We start from the raw sequence: 24,488 nt of genomic DNA, 5'->3' as shown, positions 1-24,488 counted from the left end.
TCTGTCAATTAGGTTAGTATTGTGGAGTAACAACAATGTTGTTGATCCCTCCTCAGTTTTCTCCTATCACAGCCATTAAACTCTGTAACTGTTTTAAAGTCACAATTGGCCTCATGGTGAAATCTCTGAGCAGTTTTACTTCCTCTCTGGCATCTGAGTTGGGAAGGACGCTTGTATATTTGTAGTGACTGGGTGTATTGATACACCATCCAAAAGGTACTTAAAAACTTCACCATGCTCAATTGTTTTCCCATCTACCAATAGGTGCCCTTCTTTGCGAGGCATTGGAAAACCTCCCTGGTATTTTGTGGTTGAATTTGTGTTTCAAATTCACTGCTAGACTGAGGGACCTTACAGATAATTGTATGTGTGGGGTTCAGAGATGAGGTAGTCATTCAAAAATCATGTTAAACACTATTATTGCACACAGAGTGAGTCCATGCAACTTATTATGTGACTTGTTAGGCAAATATCTACTCCTGAACTTATTTAGGCTTAACATAACAAAGGGGTCGAATACTTATTGCCTCAAGACATTTCAGCTTTACATTTTGTCTTAATTTGTAAACATTTCTAAAAACATAATTCCACATTGACATTATGGGGTATTGTGTGTGGGCCAGTGAAAAAACATCTAAATGTAATCCATTTTAAATTCAGGCTGTAACACAACAAAATGTGGAAAAAGTCAAGGGGTGTGAATACTTTCTGAAGGCACTGTACACATCGGATACACATCGTCCAACGAAATGCTTCCGTGCAGGTTCCTTCTCGACAATGCAACAACGATAAGAAATAAGACAAGATAAGAATACAAAACATAAAGTAAACGGCATAAACATTTTAGCATAAGTATAATACAGGGTGGCACAATTTAGAGGCCAACATGATGTATTCATATCTAAGAAACAGGGACAATTCAAAGCACAATTTGTAACTTCTTTGATGCTCGGACAACAACACACATACAAAAACAAACATCAGCCAATCGGTGTGCAGAACATAAGACATCCTCCTGCAGAGTCAATACTTTAATTCAATTAAATACTTTGGTATCTATCTCTGATAGGCCAGTGTGTTTTTCATAGAACAGACACCAAAAATACACAGCAGAGCTAATTCACAATTTTCATGTTAGTGTTATTACATGCTGATTGCAAAGAGGGTAATTGTCTCAGGAGGGAAGTGCCCACAGGCTGCTGAGAAGGGGAGACTTAATCTCATTGGTTTGACTGCAGCCTAGACTCAGAGTCACGCCACAAAAACTAACATCCCATTCCTATCTGAGAGTGGTTGGATACTCCGCATTCAGCTACTTGATTGGACTTCCCTTTTGTGCTACTGAGTGAACATCCCTTCCCATCCCCACCTCTTTCCCTTTCTTTAAGAGCTTACATTTTGCGTGAACATCCGTCAGCGAAGGCCGTGGCCTCCTTTAGCCCAGGATTACAGCTTGAGGAAGGTTTAGTGGTTGACGCGTGTTGCACACTTCTCCTGCTGCCACAGTGCGAAACACACTTGTGTGTACACTGGCTGCGTCACTGGGACCTGTGCTGTGGAATGTTTGGTGAAGAATGGGAATGAATGGAGTAACCAGGGGCCTTCACTCCCTGTCCTATGGCTAGTTCTTCTGGAGACACACATACAAACTGAGGTGGTGGTACAGGACAAGGTTTTTTAACTCTGCGTGGTAAAATACAATTCTGAAAATGGACATACCTCCTGGATTATGGTAGGGAGTTTGAGTTGTCTTCAGGATATTAAGTATTGGTTTGAACCACAGTCCAACTGGAGAGACCAAGGCTGTGTGAGGGGCACATACACTGGGTAGAGGACATGAGCGGGAGGCAGGTGTGTAGCTAAATGAGCGGTACAGGAATGAACGCCAACTCAGCCATGGCACCGCTATCTCCAGGACTGAACGTCAACTTATCTCCAGGACTAAACCCCATCAACACCCCACCGATGACAGCTCCATCTCCAACATCTCCAAGGCTGAGTCTCACCACCACCCCACCGATGGCAGCGATATTTCCAAGACTGAGCCTCACCTCTACCCCAGTGATGGCTACCTCGTCTACAGTGAAGAGTGGCTCTCCATCCTTTGCTTCCTTGTCTCCTGGACTGTTCTCCCCCTGTCTGTCCTCTCTGAGCGCAGAGAGAAGGACCTCCTCCCCCTTCAGCAGGTCCTCTAGCAGGTCTCCCACCCCGTCCATCATGACGTCCCCAATGCTGTGGCAGAAAACCTCCATCTCCAGACTGGCTGAGGAGTTCTTCTGGATTGGTGGAAGCGTCGTAGCACAGCCCAAATGGAGACTGGGCCAATATGGTAAGCGACTGATATGATATTTGACATATATTTTTATCTTCCCTCGAATGACTTAATGACTTACTATTTGTGGAGGATACAGAGCTGTAAATCATTAGCCACTGAGTTTGAACAAAATGTACGAAACAAGGTAGCATATCCTATAACACCTGCTATTGCTCCCTAAACCCTGGATTTCCCACCACAATAGAGTGAAAATGCAGGTGACATGTACGCAGGTAACAGTGAGTAGATGATGGGTATATGGACTCCAGACAATCCCTAGAGATTAGACTGAGTGATGCCGACTAGTGGGCATCACGTGTGTCTCTCTCTCTCTCTCTCTACCTCAGATTACAGAGGAAGGTTAACTGCTCTTACCGTCATGCTCACAAATACCATACAAACATGAATGCCATGCGAACATGTCATGGGACAGGGGGGGTCCTAAGAGAATGGGAGCCAGCTCAGTTAAGTCAGCTGTAGGTGGGTCTACAGTATGCACTACCAATGAGTCAGTATAAGAGCAGACTATTCTACACTGCATATATTGCAAAGATTAAGTATCTATCTCAGCTGTACGACAAGAGACGTGTTTGATGTGCAAGGTGCACGTTGATAACATAAACAGCCCCTTAAATCCTGGCCCTGACGTTGTCAGCTAATCTAATAATCAACTGCTAGTTGGTAAATCTCTGCTTGAACCCTGCTATTCTCCTCAATTAATCTGAAAGGGATTATATGCGTGGCTTCCCCAGCGCTGTGAAATAACATTTGTAAATTCACCTGCCGATTGAAAGATAATTCAGTATTGCAGGACATATGGGGCTACACATGCTCATGACACGTCTTACAATGCATCAGCATCTTCTCCTTGTTGCCCCAGTAAACAATTACTATATGGGCCCAAATAGATTAGTGTTCTGTGCAGGGGGTGTACTTGTACTTCAAGCTGCCTCACGCTACAGAAACAGGATCTGGGCTCCTACTCCTATGAGCCGTTCCTAGGCTCGTGCAAGCCTAGGCTCGTGCAAGACTAGGCTCGTGCAAGGCTAGGCTCATGCAAGGCTCGTGCAAGGCTCGTGCAAGGCTATTTACTTACTCGATATGGGCCCAAATGCTATAATGTTAGGGTACACAAGTACAGTACATGGACAGGGCGCCCTGTACCATGTGAGCACAGAGGCCATCTGATGTTGATCCAGTGTGTGTGTGCCTTCCTCCCTGTGGCCTGTCTTGCAGTGGAGAGGTGTATGTGCACCATGCAGACTGGCACCCAGATGACCAAACTGAAAGGGAAGAAGAAGGGCCTGGTCAGGTTCTTCTACCTGGATGAACACAAGTCCTGCATCCGCTGGAGGCCCTCCAGGAAGCACGATAAAGCTAAAAGTGAGTCAGACAGGGAATGTTTCAGATGGGGTTTCATACGGGCACTGTGAGGAATACTCTAGTATTTTTACTTGTATTTCAACAGTTTTACCAGCCCTATTCCATTAGATATTTGAACATAATGTACAAACGCGCGTATCGCGTGTGTATATTACCACCTGGTAACTCATCTGAAATAGCTATGAGATTTCTGAAAAATGAACAGGTTATTTGATTGACTGCTGGAGGACATTCTGATTCATTTCCACGTTGATTCTATCCCAGTAACCATTGACTCCATCCACGAGGTGTGTGAGGGCAAGAAGTCTGAGATCTTCCAGCGCTACGCAGACAGTTGCTTCGACCCCAACTGCTGCTTCAGTATTTACCATGGCGACCACGTGGAGTCTCTTGACCTGGTCTCCACTAACGGAGACGAGGCCCGTACCTGGATTACTGGCCTGAAATACCTCATGGCTGGCATCAGTGACGAGGACAGTCTGGCAAAGAGACAACGCAAAAGGGACCAATATCCTTTACTCTGTCACTATGGAGCATATCACTCATAGGGCCTTATGACCCAATTATGGAAGTAGAACATAGGCCATCCTGCAACACCATAGAATACATCCATTTGACTGACATAATAAGACCTGAATATCATCAGCCTGTGGGCATTTGATTCAATTAGGATATGATACTTTCCAACGTTTGTGTAAAATCACGTGTAGCATCACATGTAATCCCAGGGGATGTCTTGTCACATAGGATGCATTTTGATGCACACTAAAAGAAATGTCATTGGTCACTGGTCTCCGTGTCTCCTCCTTAACTCTTATTTCACATGGTTACAGCAGACCTTCTCAGAGGCAGACAAAAACGGGGACGGCAATTTGAGCCTGGGAGAGGTTCTTCAGTTACTCCACAAACTCAACGTGAACCTGCCCAGGCAGAAAGTCAGGGAGATGTTTAAGGTGAGCTCATATTCAGATGTTCATAAATCTGGGGATGAACTCACCAAGAACATTTTGATGTACTTGTATCTCAATGTTTCTCATTACACCCTAGAATGCAATAACAAGTAATTGTCATCTTTTAAAAGTAGTTTTACAGTTATAAACTATTATAAAATTATAAACTACTTTGCAAGAGCTTGCATTTCAGGTGTCCTTACATGGTTTGGCACACAATGTACAGTGTTGTATATACTGTAGCTATCCCATAGTTCTGTCTGAAAGGTGAGAAGACTTAACCCTAGGCTACTTTAGAAGCCAGCAATAGGGTTTCACTCTGACAAGACTCTTCCAGAGGGGTTTAGGGGACAAAGATCATGGCCTGATCTCCAATCCTAGCTTAGGATGTGTTGTCTTGTCTCAGGATTTCCTAGTCGTACCTTGAGAGAGTGCAGGTTGGTCGCTGTACGTGAGAAGCTCGCTGCAGGAAGACCAGGCCATATGGTCACCGTTGAACAGAACAGATGGCTACGGTTGTATTAGCCTACTGAAGGATTTGTTCTGTGTCTTTTTCTCAATCTTTTTTAATTTTTTAATTTGACCCCCTTTTCTCCCCAATTTCGTTGTAATCCAATTGTTAGTAGTTACTATCTTGTCTCATCGCTACAGCTCCCGTATGGGCTCGGGAGAGACGAAGGTCGAAAGCCATGCGTCCTCCAAAACACAACCCAACCAGGCCGCACTACTTCTTAACACAGCGCGCATCCAACCCGGAAGCCAGCCGAGGAAACACCTTGCACCTGGCGACCTGGTTAGCGTGCACTGCGCCCGGCCTGCCACAGGAGTTGCTAGTGCGCGATGAGAGAAGGATATCCCTAACGGCCAAACCCTCCCTAACCCGGACGACGCTAGGCCAATTGTGCGTCGCCTCACGGACCTCCCGGTCACGGCCGGCTGCGACAGAGCCTGGGCGCGAACCCAGAGTCTCTGGCTTTATCTCAATTTTTATCTTTATCTTAAAAAGTGGCTTGGAAATAAAATGACATTCCTGAAAGGGGCAAGTAATTATACTGAACAAAAATATAAATGCAAGATGTAAAGGGTTGGTCCCTGAAATATACACAATAAGCTTATTTCTCTCAAATTGTGTGCAGAAAATGTGTAGAAATCCCTGTTAGTGAGCATTTCTCCTTTGCCAAGATAATCCATCCACCTGACAGGTGTGACATATCAAGAAGCTGATTAATCAGCACGATCATTACACAGGTGTTCCTTGTGCTGGGAGTGTGCAATTGGCTTTCTGACTGCAGGAATGTCCACCAGAGCTTTTTCCAGATAATTGAATGATAATTCCTCTACCACAAGCAAACTCCAATGTCGTTTTAGAGAAATTGTCGGAACGTCCAACCGGCCTCACAACCGCAGGCCATGTGTGACCACTAACTGTCTGAAACCGTCTCAGGCACGCTGGAAAAGTATGCTCTTTACAGATGAATCCCGATTTCAACTGTACTGGGCAGATGGCAGTGGTGGGCAACTCCAGTCCTTGGGGGCCTGATTTTTGTCCCACTTTTTCTCCATTCACAGCTGATTAATCAAATTGCATTCTAAACTGAAGATCATGATTTGGTGATTATTGGAATCAGGTGTGTTAGCTGGGACAAAACTGTGACACCAATCAGGCCCCTGATGACTGGAAATGCCCACCCCTGGTGTATGGTGTTGTGTGGGCAAGCGGTTTGCTGAGGTCAATGTTGTGAACAGAGTGCCCCATGATTCCGGTGGGGTTATGGTATGGGCAGGTATAAGCTACGGACAATGAATGGCAATTTGATGGCACCGAGTTACCGTGACGGGATCCTGAGTCCCATTGTCATGCCATTCATCTGCCGCCGTCCCATCATATTTCAGCATGATAATGCTAGCTAATAACAACTTTGTAATCTGTATAAAGTAAATTTGACAACATGATCATCATGGCACAGTTGATTCCTACTAAATATGTGTCTACTTTAGCAATGTCATCATATGTCCAGGCCACTATAGTGTAATTTAGACTAAACAGTCATTAGGCCCGGTTCAGAATGAGTGGGCATTACTGGACTTTGGGCACCAACATGGCTGTGGCGTCTGTATAACGTTCATAACAATGGCAATGACGCAACAGAGTGACGGTGGTGCAACCCATGGAAACAACAGAGTGACGGTGGTGCAACCCATGGAAACAACAGTGTGACGGTGGTGCAACCCATGGAAACAACAGAGTGACGGTGGTGCAACCCATGGAAACAACAGAGTGACGGTGGTGCAACCCATGGAAACAACAGAGTGACGGTGGTGCAACCCATGGAAACAACAGAGTGACGGTGGTGCAACCCATGGAAACAACAGAGTGACGGTGGTGCAACCCATGGAAACAACAGTGACCCATGGATATAGCACCAAAAATGGTTCTGATATTGTTACAACCTTTCTTGGTGCTGTATAGAACCCTATTTTAATGGTTCTTTATAGAACCTTTATGGAGAATGGTTCTATAAAAGCCCTTTCTTAATCTCGAAGGTTCTACAAAGAGCCTTTTGAAGAATCATATAGGCAGAGATGGGCAGTATTTTCTGAACTGCAAAGAACCATTGAAGGGTTCAAAGGTTATTTGAGTCATTATGGTTTCACATAGAACCATCACCCTTCTCAAATAACCCTTGAGGAACTCTCTTTTCTAAGTGGCTAACCCTCACCCTAACCTTAACTAGAACCCTACATATTTTCTTTCCATCCTCAGAAAGCAGACACAGATGACAACCAGGGTTCGTTAGCTTTTGAAGAATTCTGTACCTTCTATAAGATGATGTCTACACGCAGAGGCCTCTATCTCATCATGCTCTCCTACAGTAATAACAAAGAGTTCATGGACCTAAATGACCTGGTCCGCTTCATGGAAAATGAACAGAAGGTAAAACTGAATTAAAAGCAGAATATAACATTTCAACAACAACAACAAATATTCTGCATATTTTCATCACAATGTTTCTGTTTGGTAGATGGCGGGTGTAACCAGAGAATATTGTCTGGAAATAGTGAGCCAGTTTGAGCCATGTTCTCAAAACCTACAGAATATGGTTCTGGGCATCGATGGTAAGGATTTGACATGATTTTGAAGTAGTTTTCATAACACAAGCGCCTGTAACTAAAGTATCGCAGCCCACAGAAATAGCCACATACACATGAACAGACATGGTGTATCTCCAAGTACAGTAACAGTATGTCAATCAAAGAAAAGTCACATATCCTGTTTCTTACCTCAGGTTTCACCAATTACATGCGAAGTCCAGCAGGAGACATCTTTAAACCAGACCACCATCGTGTGCACCAGGACATGACTCAGCCCCTGTGTAACTACTTCATAGCCTCGTCCCACAACACCTACCTGACAGGGGACCAGCTTCTGTCTGAGTCCAGGGTAGACATGTACGCCTATGTGCTCCAGGCTGGCTGTCGCTGTGTGGAAGGTAAGCTTAGTAGACACTATAATGGCCGTTCAACTGCCTCCCTACTCAAAACATTGCAGTGCTGTACTCCAGCTTAAGTGTTATGCCAGAGAAGCCGATGTTTGCTGATTTGTTTAAGAGACTTTATAGCCATTTACACAGATGATTCAAAAGATCCAAGGACAGGACGTACTGGGTCAGCATTTGTAGTGCAGGAATGTGGGGTGGCAGTCAGGAAACGTATTACAGATCATCTGGCTGTATATACGGCAGAGCTGATGGCTATTCTGTTGGCCTTGCAGAGGGTGAAGGAAGTCTAACCAGACGAGTAGTTGTTGCTCTGATTCATGTGCAGTGTTGATGAGTCTCCAGTCCTTTAGCTCACGTAGCAGACAAGACCTGCTTGATAAGATGCTACAAACCCATGGGAGGATTAGACAGATGGGCATACAGATAAGATTTACTTGGGTCTTTGTCCATGTGGGGGTGGAGGGGAACGAGACAACTGATATAATGGCTAAACAAGCACTTAGTAGTGAGGATGTTGTAGTTTTAATGAGCAAGGCAGAGGCAAAAAGCCTGATATGGACAGTGATGGTGCAGAGATAGCAGGAGCAGTGGAATAGAGATACTAAGAGCAGGCATTTATTTATTTCAAGTACAGAGGAAAGTTGGGGAGGGGAGGATGGCAGGAAGGGACATAAGAGAGGAGGCTATTTTTACTAGATTAAGGGTGAGACACAGCCAGTAGATTAAGGGTGGGACACAGCCAGTTGAATAAGACCTTACATGTGATAGGAAAGCATCCAACAGGAAAGTGTGATTATTGCCAGGAAACAGAGACCGTGGAGCATGTATTGCTACAGTGTGGGGAGTATCAGAGGGAAAGAGAGAGGCTGACATCTAGTATGAGGGAGAAGAGGATACAGGAAATTATTGTAAAGAGTATATTGAGTAGAACGTCATTAGATATAGTCTCAAATATGTTGATATATTTTTTAAGAGCAACATGGCTGGGAGGTAGGATTTCAATTATCCCTATCGCTGGCCCATACTCCAGTACAGTAGGTGGCGGTAATGCACCATAACTTTGGATGCCAACCGCCGATAAAACCCCATCAAAGAAAGCCGGTGTTTGGAGAATATATTGGCACGGTTGTTGTTAAGCCCGAGATGAGGGCATTATTACTTTTGTACAATGGGTTACCAACATATTCAAATAGTGATTGACATATGTTTAATTAAAAACGTTATTTTTATGAATTTATTCATACTATTTCATCCTTCCACAAGTTTTTGTCCCGACACAAATCTATGGTTGCTTCCCAAGCCGCCTGGTCGTTCGTTCTTTCTGGCATCATTCTTATCCCTTGCTTGCCAGCTAGCCAACTTTGGCTAACACAGTCACGCCAAACAGTGTAGCCAGAATATCAGCAAAGTAGCTGCATTTATGTTTGTTAAAGCTGTTTTCTAGTGATTGTTGAGGGGATACATCCATAGCAATGAACTAATTATGTGCGATTTCGCATGGCATCGAACATTTTCTCTGCCGCCAGGCCACTGTTCAAATGAGACAACCAACTACACAGCTAACACAATCACTTCAAACTGAAAATGGAATGACAGAAAACTAGCTGCATTTCATCTCGTTTTACCTGTTTTCTATTGACATTTCTTTGTAAAAATGATGCCAGCCGATTTATGATTTAGACTGGCTGAGAAATGCTGCCTGCCTGTGTGTCTCGTCCCGACTCCCGACAGGTTCATTACCATAGGACAGCTGGAAATCGAATTTCAATATCTTGAAACAATGTTGCAAATGTCGGAGAGACAGACAGCAAGGTTTATACAAATCCCCGCTTTTGAAAATTGAATCAAATGATAGTCTAAAAGAAATGGGATATAATGTCTAAATGCTTTTTATAGTGGAGATCAAGTTTATAAATTGCCTGGCTGGGCTGATGAGAGAGTGGATTGCGCAGTGAGATGGGACAGAGTAGCTAGGCATTTAACGTCATAGCTTTAGCTAGCGGTAACTTGTGGAATAGACACTGGCTGGAATGCAGTTTTAACCCGTTAGCATCCAGGATTAGACCCACCATATACCATGGGTTTGACGAAACATTTATTTTTACTGATCTAATTACATTGTTAATCAGTTTATAATAGCAATCAGGCACCTCGTGGGTTTGTGGTATATGGCCAATATTCCACAGCTAAAGGCTGTTCTTAGACATGTGGTATATTGGCCATATTTTTTATTTAACTAGGCTAGTCAGTTAAGAACAAAATCGTATTTACAATGACAGCCTAGGAACAATGGAATAACTGTCTTGTTCAGGGGCAGAACAACAGATTTTTACCTTGTCAGCTAAGGGATTCGATCTACCAACCTTTCGGTTCCTGGCCCAACGCTCTAACCACTAGGCTACTTGCCACCCCATATACCCCACCGCCTCGGGCCTTATTGCTTAAATAGACACTGGCTGGAATGTGGTTTTAACCAATCAGAATCCAGGATTAGACTCCTGTTGTATAACAGTATTTACCATCCTCGTCACTCACTCACTCATTCACTCACTCACTCACTCACTCACTCACTGTGTCTGTCAGTGGACTGCTGGGATGGACCAGACGGGGAGCCTATCGTCCATCATGGCTACACCCTGACATCCAAGATCCTCTTCAAAGACGTCATTGAAACCGTTAACAAATATGCCTTCACGAAGAATCAGTGAGTACCTTTATTTTGTCACCATGTCCTGCCCAGGTATAAATAGCAATAGAAAACCATTCATGGGCAACACACATTCCAATGTGTTGTGCCGTACATCCTCAGGTACCCGGTGATCCTATCCATAGAGAACCATTGCACAGTGCCCCAGCAGAAGAAGATGGCTGAGTATCTGTTGGAGGTGCTCCAGGATAAGGTGGACCTTTCCACGGTCAACATGAATGAATTCAGAAAGTTGCCCTCCCCAGAGCTCCTGAAAGGGAAAGTTCTAGTCAAGGTAAAGCCATATTTCTTTATCAATGTACTGCGCAACCAATAGTAGCAGTCAGTCATTTCCATAGCGGCGATGTCCAAATCATAAAACTCTAAAACGACATTACAGAACACTTTCCGTGAAAAAAAAAGGTCATGTAGTAAACAGACTGGTTGTTATTCCACAGGGAAAGAAGCTTCCAGCGAACATTGATGGTGATGCAGAGGAGGGGGATGTGTCGGATGAAGACAGTGAGGAGGAGGAGGATGAAGATGACACCCAGATAAACACAGATGTAAGGACATTACTACCGTTTAGCTAAAATAGACTGAGGGTAAAATATCAATGTTTTGAGTAAAACTATCCCAGGACATTTGTAGTGTTCCTAAAAGCCCCTGTAGGTGGCATAATACTCCGAAAGTGAGGCATCAATGAACGTCTCATTACTGTAAGCCTAGTGCACTTGTTCTTTGTCTGAAAACTACTTCAATTAATGGCTGTTTTACAGTGGATGTTATGTGAATTTCATGTGTTTCAGTTTACCTAGATGCAAATATCTGATTGCTGTACTTTGTTGTTGTCGCTGACTTCAGAGAACAGTGAAAAGCACAACACCTGATGTTATCAGGTGCTCTGTCATGAGAAGAATGCCAAGGCCCTTAGGAATTCCATCAGACAGTGAGATAGCTAGGTGGCTGATTGATTGTGTCTGCAGGGAGTCTAGAGTCTTGAATATGTTTGACTATTCAAGGGGAACGCTGCTGGCACTGCAGATGAATCCAAACCCAAGAAACGCAGGTCTATCATGGGCAGCTTCAGACGCAAGGTCAGCCTATTCTCTCTCGTACAAATCCCTCCCTCCCTTCCTCCTTACCCGGCCTTCGCTTCACCGCGCTTTCCAATCATGTTTATGCAAATGAACTTCCCTCTTCCTCTTCACCATTCCCTCCACCATGCAAATGACTCTTACCTCACCAGCACAAATGCAAATCACAAACTCCCTTCACCACCCCCCTTTGCCAACACTAGCGTGTGAAAATAGTCGTTGTCACCATAGGCCTGCATCAGCTTTTCTGTGTGACTTTCCTGACAGCGCAGTGTATTGCTTTGAGAGACATTTTCTACAGCTCTAACATGCTCTTGTTACAGTAGAAATGCCCCCATCTGGACTAAACGCTGACTGTTCATTTCTTGTGCTTAGAGGAAAAAGAAGAAGAAAAAGAAGCTAATGCTCAATTTAGACCATGCAGACCAAGAGAACCCCATCATGAGAGACAAAACACAAATTGTGTACCACAACAAGTAAAGCCAATCAAACATGACTGTTATACTGTTATCAAACCATTTACTTGAACTTTTAAACGTTGACCCATGCATCCAATTATCTCTGGCCCTCCCCTATTCACCCTCAGGAAAGGGAAGACGATGAGGTTATCCCGAGCCCTGTCTGACCTCGTCAAGTACACCAAGTCTGTCCGGGTCCATGACATTGAAACACAAGGTGGGGAGTAGTGTCCATATTCAAACAAAATCATTTCTGCTTTACTCAACAATGGCACAAGATCTTTCAGCATGGGAGTCATTCTATCTCTTGGTTGTCAGTGTGTCTGAACCTATGTGTTTTCTGGTCGGCAGCTTATATGACCAGTTGGCAAGTGTCTTCCCTCAATGAAAGCATTGTGAACCAGATCATGGCTCTGAAGCCAGCTCAGTTGGTGCGATTAAACCAGAGGCAGCTACTGCGTGTTTACCCCTCCAACTACCGTGTGGACTCTAGCAACTTCAACCCACAGCCCTTTTGGAACGCAGGATGCCATATGGGTAAAATACCCTGCTCATGCAATACCTTTAAGCGTGCTTTGCTTTGCTTACAGAGAAAAACAAGACAGTCTAGAGGCAAATATCCAGACTTCAGTCTGGTTCAGAACAGTGGTCGTACTCTAAAATGCATTTCTTATCTGGTCTTATCTTTTTAGTTGCACTGAATTACCAGACAGAGGGCCGCATGCTTGAACTGAACAGAGCCAAGTTCTCAACCAATGGCAACTGTGGATACTTACTGAAGCCCAGGTGCATGAACAAAGGTGGGTACTATTAGAAAACATGGGTAACTGTAGTTGAAGCCAAAATACAGACATGAGCAATACAATTGAACACTATAAATGCACAGTAGTTGTTCCTCAGAATAAGAGTTTGCTGGCTGAATGTTGCCCTCTGTGTTGCCCAGGTTTCTTTAACCCTACGCTGGAGGACCCTCTGCCAGGACAGAGTAAGACTCAATTGGTACTGAAGATTATCAGTGGGCAGCAGCTTCCAAAACCCAAAGACTCAATGCTGGGGGATAGAGGGGAGGTGAGACATGTCAGACAACCTCAATTGACCTCTTTTATGTGTGGAGACTACCAGGCTATTTGTCTTGTCACTCGTGCGCTGTATGTGAATGTGTCTTCTTTGTTGTTGTTGTAGATTATTGATCCTTTTGTAGAGGTGGAGATCATCGGTCTGCCTATTGATTGCTGTAAGCAGCAGACAAGGGTGGTGGATGACAATGGTGAGCATTGATCTTAAATCAACAGCTATTTAGTTTCCGTTTTTTTTTTTTTTTAACAAGGTTCTCATTCAACTATACATTTTGATATTCTGTTAAACTTCTGTTGAATGAAAAGCAATGGAAGTTAATAGTCTCCTTCCATCTCTGTGCCATTGTAGGCTTCAATCCCATGTGGGAGGAGAGCTTGGTCTTCACCCTCCACATGACCCAGATTGCACTGGTGCGTTTCCAGGTGTGGGACCATGATCCGATAGGACAAAACTTCATTGGACAGAGGACCATAGCATTCGTCAGCATGATGCCAGGTAAGGTAGCTGGAGGGATTAACCAGGTCTCTACTTCATCAGACAGAAGACATTTGGATCGTCAACATAACAAGTGCACCATTATCATCATGGATTGCTCTACGAAAATGAAATGCATGTGATTTTGGGATTAATGTGATAAATGGTTCATTTGACCTTATCATCTTTTCAAAACATGTTTAAGGTTATCGCCATGTCTATCTTGAGGGCATGGAGGAGGCCTCCATCTTTGTTCATGTGGCTGTAAATGACATCACAGGAAAGGTAGGCCTAAGCACTGGGTTGAGTTTTGCTTTACCTGCATTGCTGTCGTTGAAGACTAAGGCTTGGATTTTCTTAACAGCGATGAAAGCTTGTCTTGTTTTCTGTCACGTAGGTTAAGCCAAGTAATGCTGTGAAGGGTTTTTTGAAAAAAGCTACGAAGAAAGGGTCGGCCAAGGAGCCAAAGGCGGTCTCCATGCACCTCTCCACTTACTCATCAGAGGACGTCCGTCAGCGCTACCGCAAGGACCTGGACTCCTACTCCCAGGAGAGCAGTGGGAACGGCAGCATGTTACTGACGCCTGCGGTCATAGACTACCTCCATAGAGGGACTCAGAGTGAACCACTGAAGCGAGCTCACACGGTGCAAATCCTGGAGGAGGAAATCCAGGGTGCTTCTCCGAAGGAGGAGAAAAAGAAGGAGGGGAAAAGGAAGGGCATCCTTGTCCGCATGTCCTCCACCTTCTCCAACTCTGGGGCGCCCATCCCGTGCATCACAGCAACAAGCCCAGATCTGGAGGACGTGTTTCAGTCGTCTCAGCCACAGAGTCCAGAACCAGAGAGCCAAACGCAGTCGTTTCAGGCAGCCTGGCCAGATCTGGAAGACCAGGTTCAGTCTTTCCATGCACACTGGCCGGGCCAGGACAACTCGGGTCGGTCATTTGAGCCAGACCCACCTGAGATTGAGGACATAGCAGGAGAACCACTGACAAAGCTTAACAGTAAGCCTGCACTCCAAACTGTATCAGAACATCTGAATCAGCCCCAACCCCAGCTCCATCCGCAGCCCCAGTCCCTACCCCAGGCCCAGCCCCAGTCTCATCCTGAGGTCATTCTCCGGAACCGACACCCACCATCCTCCCCTGTCAGAGTTAGACGGACCCTGGAGACCCCAGCCAGCCAACGCCCCTCCAACACGTCACGGACAAAGGCCCGCTCTCGCAGTGTTCCACGAAAGCAGCATACCTCCCCCATCACCCCGGTAGTTAACCGCAGGGCTGCTGTGCACTGGCAGCCTCAGACTCCTTCCCCTCCCCCCCAGAACCATTGCCGCTATGGCCACCAGCCTATACCCAACGGCCTCTACCTGTCTGACAGTGACTCCAGCAGTGGTGGCAGTATAGACAGTCTACGTCTGGAGCTCCTGCCCTCGCGGGTGCCAGTCAGTGGGCAGAGAGAAGTGGGCACCCTGCAGAGAGAGATGAATGCCCTCTTTGACCAAAAGATGAAGGAGATTCGCTGTAAATCGCCACTCTTTTTTTACGGTAAAAGTGACTCTTATTATACAATATCTTATTCTGTTATTATATCCCAGCTAGAGAGCATGCCGGTGTTAAAGATGTATTGTTTTTTGAGTCACAAAGTATGTGTACCTGTAAGCTCAGATCATCGACATTACAAAATCAATGTTGATTGATGACCCTGGAATTATAGTAATGACAATTTTGTTCGCTGTGTTTTATTTGCAGATTACTCTACGCTATAGTAACCAGACACTTACAAGGACCACAGCAGTGAGCGGCCAATTGGAATAAGCATGGGAGTAGGATATACACTTGTAAACATATAGCGTTACCTTGTATGTATCTAGATGTATGTACAAATGTCATCACATTTTGAGACCGAACAAGTTTATTTTGTTTAAGGTAATCACTTACTTTTTATGTGGATATTGACGTTTTTGCATCACGATGCATCTTTTGTTAATACAACTGAATACCAAAGTGAATCGTTCTGAACGGAACAGAATGGAACATGCATTCATTACTAGACTGGTTTTATTGAAAGATATGCCGTAACTTTTACATCAACATCGTTCTATGACATAATGCTTTTTTTTTACGTGTTGAGTTCTATAATGACAAAACATGTTAAGTAAGTGAACTGACGGTTTTCTAGGTTTGAAACGAATGTGCGAAATGTGTGCTGCCAATTGTACAAAAACAGTTCAGTGTACTTGGTATCTATAATATGTAAATGTATAATCTACTTTAAAACAAATGTACTGCATCATTTCATTAATAACAGTAATATATTGCTCTCAGTATTTGTGCTGACCAAAAGTACTGAAATGTAAACTATTTGAAAGTGATGATTTTTCCTCATTTTCAAGATGACTTGACTTGGACCTTCATGTTTCGTTTCTATTTTTTGCACCGCTCTTAAATCTTTCTAAATCACTACACATGAAATTATTTCTAACAGTAGATATACATGTTGTTTTTCTCAATAAAATATCTTCAACATAATACTGTAGAATTGTTAATTTACTCCTCTCCAGTACGCTATTTATTACTCTGTTAACTAACGCATGTCATATAACAGCCTGGAAATAGTCTGCAAGCATATCTGATACACGGTGTTTCTTTGTGGTTAAAAAAAAGTATCTAGAACAAAACTCATGTCAAGACCTGCATAGTGAAAATTGCTTTGTTAGGCCATATATAATGGAGTATCTACTATAATTTCTACTCATGCTTTGTCTTTGTCTGCGGTTTCCTGGCTCCTCTTCTTGTTGGTGGCGGTGGTCCTCAAGCGCTGACTCAGTTCATCAGACAACACTGTGCAATATGATTTCTGTGGGAAGCAAATTGGAGCGATATGTAGAGCAATCTTGACCAGGCAAATCTGCTTATCTATTCATATGGAATCCACCACTCTTCATTAAAACCAGTGTTAGACCGTGTGTGAGTGTGTGCATATGTGTTGCTCACCCTCTGCTCCCTGGCATTGTTCCGGGACTTGGTGGTGAGCTCCAGGACAGCCAGCAGCACCCCTAGCCCCAGGCCCAGAGCAAGCACCAGGAACATGCCCTTCAGGCTGTGGGGCTGCAAGGGGGAGGCCTTGGCTGCGTCTGCCATGCAGCTGCTGGCCCACCACTTACTGCGCAGGTAAGCCAGCTCTCCTGCCTCACTCAGCTCCAGGATGGCCACACTGAGGTTCTTCAGCATGGGAGAGCCTGGATGACACAGACAGTACCATTTGCACATCAGCTGGCTTGTTCGAGAAAGTATTTGTGTCGCATGAGTACGGTCAGTGTAAGAACATTATCACGTATAAATAAAGTTCAGAGGTTCCAGTCAATGTGTTTTGCCGTATGATATCTCACTCCCTAGACATGTGGCTCACCCAGGGTGCCTGCGATGCTGTACCCTCTCATGCCGATGACCTCATGGACACGGACCAGCTCACAGTGACGAGCCGCCACCAAGTCCAGTGACACAGACTCTCCAATGAAGGCAAAGTTGCCCTCCTTTGCCCGGCGAACACCCTCATCCATTGATGACACAAAACTCTTGGCTCTCTCCATCTGCTCGTAGATCCTGCGGTAGGTTGGGTTATTAGAGTTCTACACCAAGGAAAAGAAAAACCACGGACAGAGAGGAAGAGAGCGTCAGCGTGCCACTGAGAGGACTGACAGAACGGAGACACTGACACGTGAGCCCAATCATTTGAGGGCAAAGAGCGAAGGGGAAAAGAAGGGGATACCAGGGGATGGGGTGTGGCAGGGTGCACTGGCCTCACCTTGAAGAAGGCAAGTGTGGAGGAGCCAGACAGGGTCCCATACTCAATCCCTTGCTGGTTGGCCAAGTCCTCAAACCCTTTCACCATCAGTTGATTGGAGTCTGAGCCCTGAGATGTGCTGAGGTTGGAGAAATAGCAGGCCAAGAGGACCAGACTAAACAACCACCAGGTGCAGCATATTATGCGTCCTGATAAAGCTTTGGGGTGTGGACCGGCACCTGAGAATAAGAAGAAGCAATACTAAATCAGAACACCAAACTACACAGACCATACACAGCTCTTGTGTTGTTGTTTTGGTGCAGGTACGCTATTGGTTGAAATGCCTGGTTAAATCCCTGTTAGTTACCCTGTAGAGTGAGGGCTCCAGCAGTGTACCACAAACTGTGGCTGAAAGTAAAGCTGTTTTCCTCAGTCTGGGGTTGACTCCACTCACATGGGCTGAGTCTGTGTTGGAAAATGTTTGTTGAACAGTTTTTAAATTATACTTGCAAAAGGTTCCAGCCAGACTCAGTACATGATAAATGTATTTTCTGATGAAACTTCCTCACAACATAATTCACCTGGCTACTACACAGATGGAGATAGCAGTGCCCAGGTACGCAGCGAGGATCCCCACCCAGGTCTTTACTGAGAAGGCGTTCAGGAAGTCAAAGATGCCAGCCTCTTCTGAGATGTCTTTTCTCAGGAGAATGCTGATGCCTGTCTGCATGAAGGGTTTGGTCATCCCCACAACCTTCTCCCGGGCAGCAGTGAGGGTCAGAGGAGCAATCGCCAGGTCTGCCTCCTACAGGGATAAGAATATAGATTTATATTTTACATTTGCTTTTTTAAATTTTAAATTTTAACCTTTATTTATACAGGTTTTTTCTCATTGAGATAACATCTCTTTTCCAAGAGAGACCTGGTCCAGCAGTAGAGGGAACGACGTTTCAGACAAAACCATTTACATACACTAACACAACATTAAACAAAACCATAAACACACATACAGTACAACAAAAACATTGAACATTAAAACACAAACGTCTTGGCTAAAAACAGCTGTCCTAAAAACAATTACACTCTTCTACGATATATACATCGATCAAGTGTTTAAACTCCACCAACGAAACTAGATCATCACATTTTAAAATGTTCCCATTTGAAAATGTTTTATCTGCATGAGTAACTTCCCACATGGTTATGGTCACATTGGAATGGACAGTATCAATCGTAAGCAGAAATGGGAGCAGATGTTCCGCACTGTAATCACTAATCTATGAAAAAGTTTGCTTTGCTCACCTTTCTCACCACCTCTCCGATCATCCCGTTCCAGGCCCCAGTCTCATCCTGCCTGCCATAGAACCCATCTTTCACCAGGTGCACGTTGTACTTGAAGTCCAGTTTCTTGGCCAGTTCAGACAGCAGGTCCATGCAGTAACCTTCCATCTGAGAGCCTTTGGACATGGTGTATGGATCTTGCTGAAGGGTGAGGCACAGAAGAACGATTCTGACTTCTGAATCGTCATCAATCTTGTTTATACAGCAGCAAATGGGTTGAAATGGAGTAGAAAATGCTTGCAGTCAATACAGTATAGAGTGACAGAGACATGTGCCCTTTAATTACCTTTATTGTAGTGATTGTCAAGTCTGGTCGCATTGCTAAAGGAGAAATAGATGTTAGCGAGATATAGAGGTTACCCTGATTCACCCACATCCAAATCAAAGAGGAAGATAAACTACTTGAAGTTGCATTTGAACCTTGCCAATGACATTCTTAGGTGAATCACTTATGATTCACAGCATCTCCAACAGCGTCAGCATTGTGAGTGTTTTCTAAGTACATCAACACATTAATTGAATAAAGGCATATACACAGGAGGACAACAGCGTGCATGCTTACACACAGAACAGAGAGGGGAGAGGGCTCTGGCAGACCTTCTCCGTCGGCATTGAAGCATTGCCAAAGCATCTTTCCGGTCCCACTGGCTCGACATCCCTAATTCACAAATATTTTTCTTTCATTTGGAGTGCATTTGGAGTGCCTTCCAAATGTAGCCGGCGGATTCAAAGAGCTCTTTGTGCTGTGGCCATCTTTAGCCCTTATACCCTGAGTCGGTGACCCCTTTGCAGATAGTGAGAGGTAAACATGGGGGTGCATTGATGCCTTCTTAGTCATCACAACTGGTTTCCGGCATCCCAGAGAGCTGGCCACTCTCCTTTCCCACTTGAAAGTGTTCAAAACCGTTAAGATCTATTTACAGCCATATTCCAGTTTGTGAGTTATTTCAAGCCATGACAAAGACATGGCACTATGGGATAGGACGGCAGTCAGAGTAAGCCTCAAAAGCCTTGATTCAGGCTAAGGCCACAGGGCTCCCTCAAAACCATAGGGAGGTCCTGACACACATCAGCTCGTCCTATTCAAAATATGACACCCATACAAGCTCTTCAAGGGCCCTGTCACTTTTTTGGCCACATTTGAACACAAGGCTCCTTGTTTGTTGCATTGAATTGATTTATTACCATTTTTGTGAGCATGTCAGCTGGCTCGCTTCTTTTTCTGTCAGAGTGGTGCGTGTATGCCAGACAGGATGCGGCCCCTCACTTTGATGCCATGCCCAGCTGACAGTCTCCTCATTCATAACTCGTCAAGCAGAGAGAACACGAGGAGTCTGGCACCAAAATAAGCATATACACGCTGCCAACACAAGCGCATCGACTGGTCAAACGGCTAAAGAAAAACGTCTACATTTTGTCATTTTACATTTTCTCATGTTTTCTCGGGAATTTAGTTTGAGCGGCAGTCTGTTTCTGTTACCATGCCAATCAGAGTTGGACTGAGCTGTGTTTCATAGATTTCAAATGAAATGGACGCCAGCTACCCAAGGGTCCCCGTCCACTGACTGATTTACACAGATTTCAGTAAGTCACTAATTCAACAGATTTATAAGACCTATCTATAAACATTTTAATTGTTGGATAATAATAACAATCAAGCAGTAAATGTATAGGGCTGTTAGAAGGGCCCTCAACAGAATTTGAAATGGGTCCCCAAATTGCTATGTCTGCCCCTGATGCCAACTCCTTGTCACTCATTGTCATACCAAACAAATCCTCTATTCCTTTTATTCTCAAGCTCATTAGTGGTCATTAACGAAAGAACATTTAGAATTGAAGATTGCTTTGAGGCCCGATTGTTTGGCTTGACGATAACAGCGTTTGGACCAGGTTATGGTGAATCTCATGCACGTCAAAGATGCCTGTTTTACACAGTTTTGCTTGCTTTAGTGACCGACAAACAGACAAAGAATGAACTGGATTTATGAGCACAGTAAGATGTACATTAAACAGTGTATTACCCGCAGCACAGCTCCTTAGGGGCAGTAGAAGCACCATGGTGCACACGATGACACCCAACAGCACCCTCATGGTTTCACCTCTGATCCTAATGATGTAGTGGTATCAACGTGATTTCACAAACTATTACATTCAGAGAACAAAAGAAGCTAATGTCATACTCAAATTGAACAGTGGACTAAAAATACAGTAGTTATGAAGCATGGATATATTACATCTATGACAATAAACAAATGAAAGAGATCTTCCATACCTGATCAGATTGTTAGCTGTAAAGTGAGTCGGCTGTGTTGAGGCTTCCAGCTATAGACTGATCCTGATGAACGAGGGCAAATGATGATGAGAAATATTCATCCCAGCACAACAGAGCTGCTAAAACAGCCAATGGACTTTTTTGTGGGTGGAGAATGAGTTTGTCCCCTGTGACTGTGTCACTTAACAATATGTTTGGAAGATTCAAATGCCTGTGTTTCGATAACTAATGGTATCTTCCCAATTGCTTGCTGGTTGGATGATCACCTCAGATTTACACCTTCTTACAGAGCAAGACTATATATAGGCTATAAACCAGCTGGTGAGTAGAGTATGGAAGCTCGTTCCTCACACACACAAAAAAAAAAAAAATCTGACTACGAGGTATGAGATAGTAAGTCACAATTATGAGATATTAAGTCAAAATGATGAGATATTGTCACGTTCTGACCATAGTTCTTGGGTGTTTTCCTTGTTTTAGTGTTGGTTAGGACGTGAGCTGGGTGGGCATTCTATGTTGTGTGTCTAGTTTGTCTATTTCTATGTTTGGCCTGATATGGTTCTCAATCAGAGGCAGGTGTTAGTCATTGTCTCTGATTGGGAACCATATTTAGGTAGCCTGTTTTGTGTTGGGTTTTGTGGGTGGTTGTTTCCTGTCTTAGTGTTTTCTGCACCAGTTAGGACTGTTTCGGTTTATTGTTTTGTATTATGTTCATGTTTTCTTATTAAAAAACATGAACTATAACCACGCTGCGTTTTGGTCCGCCTCTCCTTCCCAGGAAGAAAGCCCTTACAGAACCACCCTCCACAACAGGACCAAGCGGCGTGGTGAAAAGCAGCAACAGCAGGAGAGGCAGCAGCAACAGCAAGAGAGGCAGCACTATTTGGAAAAAATGGACTTGGGAGGAGATCCTAGATGGGAAAGGACCCTGGGCACAGCCAGGAGATTATCACCGCCCTAAAGAAGAGCTGGAGGCAGCGAAGGCGGAGAGGCGCTGGTATGAAGAGGTAGCACGGCGGTGTGGATGGAAGCCCGAGAGTCAGCCCCAAAAATGTATTGGGGGGCACACAGGAAGTGTGGCGAAGCCAGGTAGGAGACCTGCGCCAACTTCCTGTGCTTACCGGAGGGCGAGAGACCGGGTGCGGGTGCATAGCCCGGTGCGGTACATACCAGCTCCTCGGATCGGCCGGGCTAGAGTGGGCATCGAGCCAGGTGCCATGAAACCGGCTCTACGCATCTGGTCTCCAGTGCTTCTCCTTGGGCCGGCGTACATGGCACCAGCCTTGCGCATGGTGTCCCCGGTTCACCTGCACAGCCCAGTGCGGGCTATTCCACCTTGCCGCACTGGCAGGGCGACCGGGAGCATTCAACCAGGTAAGGTTGGGCAGGCTCGGTGCTCAAGAGCTCCAGTGCGACTGCACGGTCCGGTCCGACTGCATTATTCTCAAATGGATTAAATTGTTTTCCCCCCCTCATAAATCTATACCCTATAATGACAAAGTAAAAACAGGTTTTGAATTTTTAGAAAATGTATTAAAAATAATAATATTCCATTGACATAAGTCTGATGGCCTTGAGATAGAAGCCGTTTTTCAGTCTCTCGGTCCCAGCTTTGATGCACCTGTACTGACCTCGCCTTCTGGATGGTAGCAGGACTGTTAAATGTCCAGGATCCAGACTTACTGTCTCACAATTATGAGATAGCAAGTCTTTATTATGACTTACTATCTCATAATAAAGACTTGCTATCTCATAATTATGACTTACATATTTTATAATAATGACTTACGATCTCATAATCCGTGGTGGAAAAAGTACCCAATTGTCATACTTGAGTAAAAGTAAAGCTACATTAATTGAAAGTCACTCAGTAAAATACTACTTGAGTAAAAGTCTAAAAGTATTTGGTTTTAAATATACTTAAGTATCAAAATAAAACATTTAATGTATAAATTGTTTCAAATTCCTTATATGAAGCAAATATTTTTAATTTACGGATAGCCAGGGGCACACTCCAACACTCAGACATAATTTACAATTGAAGCATTTGTGTTTTGTGAGTCAGTGAGCTCAGAGGCAGTAGGGATGACCAGGGATGTTCTCTTTATAAGTGCGTGAATTGGACCATTTTCTTGTCCTGCTAAGCGTGCAAAATGTGACGAGTACTTTTGGGTGTCAGGGAAAATGTATGGAGTAAAAAGTAGGTAATTGTCTTTCGGAATGTAGTGAAGTACCAACCACCCGAGCGACTACCTGTTCACCCCGCTACCATCCAGAAGGTGAGGTGCATCAAAGCTGGGACGGAGAGACTGAAAAACAGCTTCTATCGCAAGGCCATCAGACTGATAAACAGCCATCACTAGCACAGAGAGGCTGCTGCCTACACACAGACTTGAAATCATTGGCCACTTTAATAAATGGAACACTAGTCACTTTAATGCCACTTTAATGTTTACATATCTTGCATTACTCATCTCATATGTATATACTGTATTCTATTCTATCTATTACATCTTAGCCTATGTCACTCTGACATTGCTCACACATACATTTATATGTATATATTCGTATTCCTTTACTTAGATTTGTCTGTATAAGGTAGTTGTGGTGGAATTGTTAGATATTACTTGTTAGATATTGCTGCATTGTCAGAACTGGAAGCACAAGCATTTCGTTACACTTGCAATAACATCTGCTAACCATGTTGATTTGATTTTAAGTTAAAGTAAAAGTTGTCAAAAATATAAATGGTAAAGTAAAGTACAGATACACCAAAAAACAACTTAAGTAGTGCTTTAAAGTATTTTTACTTTTTTTACTACAACACTGCTCATAATTATACCTTACTATCTCATAACTAAGAGGTGGATGTCGATTAAGGCAACCCCTCCGATCTCTGATTCAGAGAGGTTGGGTTAAATGCGGAAAACACGTTTCAGTTGAACACATTCAGTTGGACAACTGACTAGGTATCCCCCTTCCCTTTCCCTTTAACTAGTAGTCAGATATATTTTATTTTGTGGCGGGAATGGGCTTCTATGGTATGGAGAACAAAGAATAAAGAAAAGAAAGAGGCACATGTTTTTTGTTGTTAAATTAACAAACGAAAGAGGGTGGGAATGTTTATAGTATAAACAGTGAATGGAGCTG

At 44.1% G+C, this 24,488-nt stretch overlaps 2 protein-coding genes across 3 annotated transcripts; one reads left to right on the top strand and one right to left on the bottom strand.

Moving 5' to 3' along the window:
• The first annotated feature begins 1,236 nt into the window (after nucleotides 1–1,236).
• On the top strand, nucleotides 1,237–16,588 carry plch2b (phospholipase C, eta 2b). Its single transcript, XM_029672220.2, has 21 exons — nucleotides 1,237–2,329; nucleotides 3,551–3,697; nucleotides 3,962–4,205; nucleotides 4,521–4,650; nucleotides 7,412–7,582; nucleotides 7,671–7,764; nucleotides 7,935–8,138; nucleotides 10,731–10,851; nucleotides 10,957–11,128; nucleotides 11,292–11,399; nucleotides 11,856–11,930; nucleotides 12,306–12,406; nucleotides 12,517–12,605; nucleotides 12,740–12,925; nucleotides 13,081–13,188; nucleotides 13,332–13,456; nucleotides 13,571–13,655; nucleotides 13,814–13,960; nucleotides 14,145–14,224; nucleotides 14,337–15,486; nucleotides 15,691–16,588. The coding sequence occupies exons 1-21, from the start codon at nucleotides 1,864–1,866 to the stop codon at nucleotides 15,705–15,707; spliced, it is 4,020 nt and encodes a 1,339-aa protein (XP_029528080.1). The 5' UTR covers nucleotides 1,237–1,863; the 3' UTR covers nucleotides 15,708–16,588.
• On the bottom strand, nucleotides 15,982–21,596 carry LOC115136627 (glutamate receptor U1-like). Of its 2 annotated transcripts, none has more exons than XM_029672208.2 (10): nucleotides 21,339–21,596; nucleotides 21,088–21,173; nucleotides 19,353–19,387; nucleotides 19,028–19,207; nucleotides 18,307–18,530; nucleotides 18,093–18,190; nucleotides 17,747–17,964; nucleotides 17,351–17,570; nucleotides 16,936–17,180; nucleotides 15,982–16,798 (listed from the first exon to the last, which is right to left on the bottom strand). In XM_029672208.2, the coding sequence occupies exons 2-10, from the start codon at nucleotides 21,155–21,157 to the stop codon at nucleotides 16,694–16,696; spliced, it is 1,395 nt and encodes a 464-aa protein (XP_029528068.2). In that variant the 5' UTR covers nucleotides 21,158–21,173; nucleotides 21,339–21,596; the 3' UTR covers nucleotides 15,982–16,693. The 2 variants fall into 2 exon arrangements, with proteins under 2 accessions (XP_029528068.2, XP_029528059.2); XM_029672199.2 differs by having other exon boundaries at nucleotides 21,088–21,208; nucleotides 21,339–21,595.
• Nucleotides 21,597–24,488: the final 2,892 nt, after the last annotated feature.

This window comes from Oncorhynchus nerka, linkage group LG2 (assembly GCF_034236695.1).
Source record: "Oncorhynchus nerka isolate Pitt River linkage group LG2, Oner_Uvic_2.0, whole genome shotgun sequence".
NCBI lineage: Eukaryota > Metazoa > Chordata > Actinopteri > Salmoniformes > Salmonidae > Oncorhynchus > Oncorhynchus nerka.
The sequence above is the reverse complement of the archived record's forward strand: the minus strand, read 5'-3'. Positions and strand labels throughout refer to the sequence as shown.

What these genes read in the sequence shown, in the direction of transcription:
- plch2b (XM_029672220.2), top strand. Translation starts at nt 1,864, where the DNA reads ATGAGCGGTACAGGAATGAACGCCAACTCAGCCATGGCACCGCTATCT. An exon ending in TATGCCTTCACGAAGAATCA is followed by an intron (nt 10,852 to 10,956) that starts GTGAGTACCTTT and finishes GTACATCCTCAG; the next exon opens with GTACCCGGTGATCCTATCCA. An exon ending in AAGGGTGGTGGATGACAATG is followed by an intron (nt 13,656 to 13,813) that starts GTGAGCATTGAT and finishes GTGCCATTGTAG; the next exon opens with GCTTCAATCCCATGTGGGAG.
- LOC115136627 (XM_029672208.2), bottom strand. Translation starts at nt 21,157, where the DNA reads ATGAGGGTGCTGTTGGGTGTCATCGTGTGCACCATGGTGCTTCTACTG. An exon ending in TGGAGCCCTCACTCTACAGG is followed by an intron (nt 17,965 to 18,092) that starts GTAACTAACAGG and finishes TCTTATTCTCAG; the next exon opens with GTGCCGGTCCACACCCCAAA. An exon ending in CAGCATCGCAGGCACCCTGG is followed by an intron (nt 17,181 to 17,350) that starts GTGAGCCACATG and finishes TGTGTCATCCAG; the next exon opens with GCTCTCCCATGCTGAAGAAC.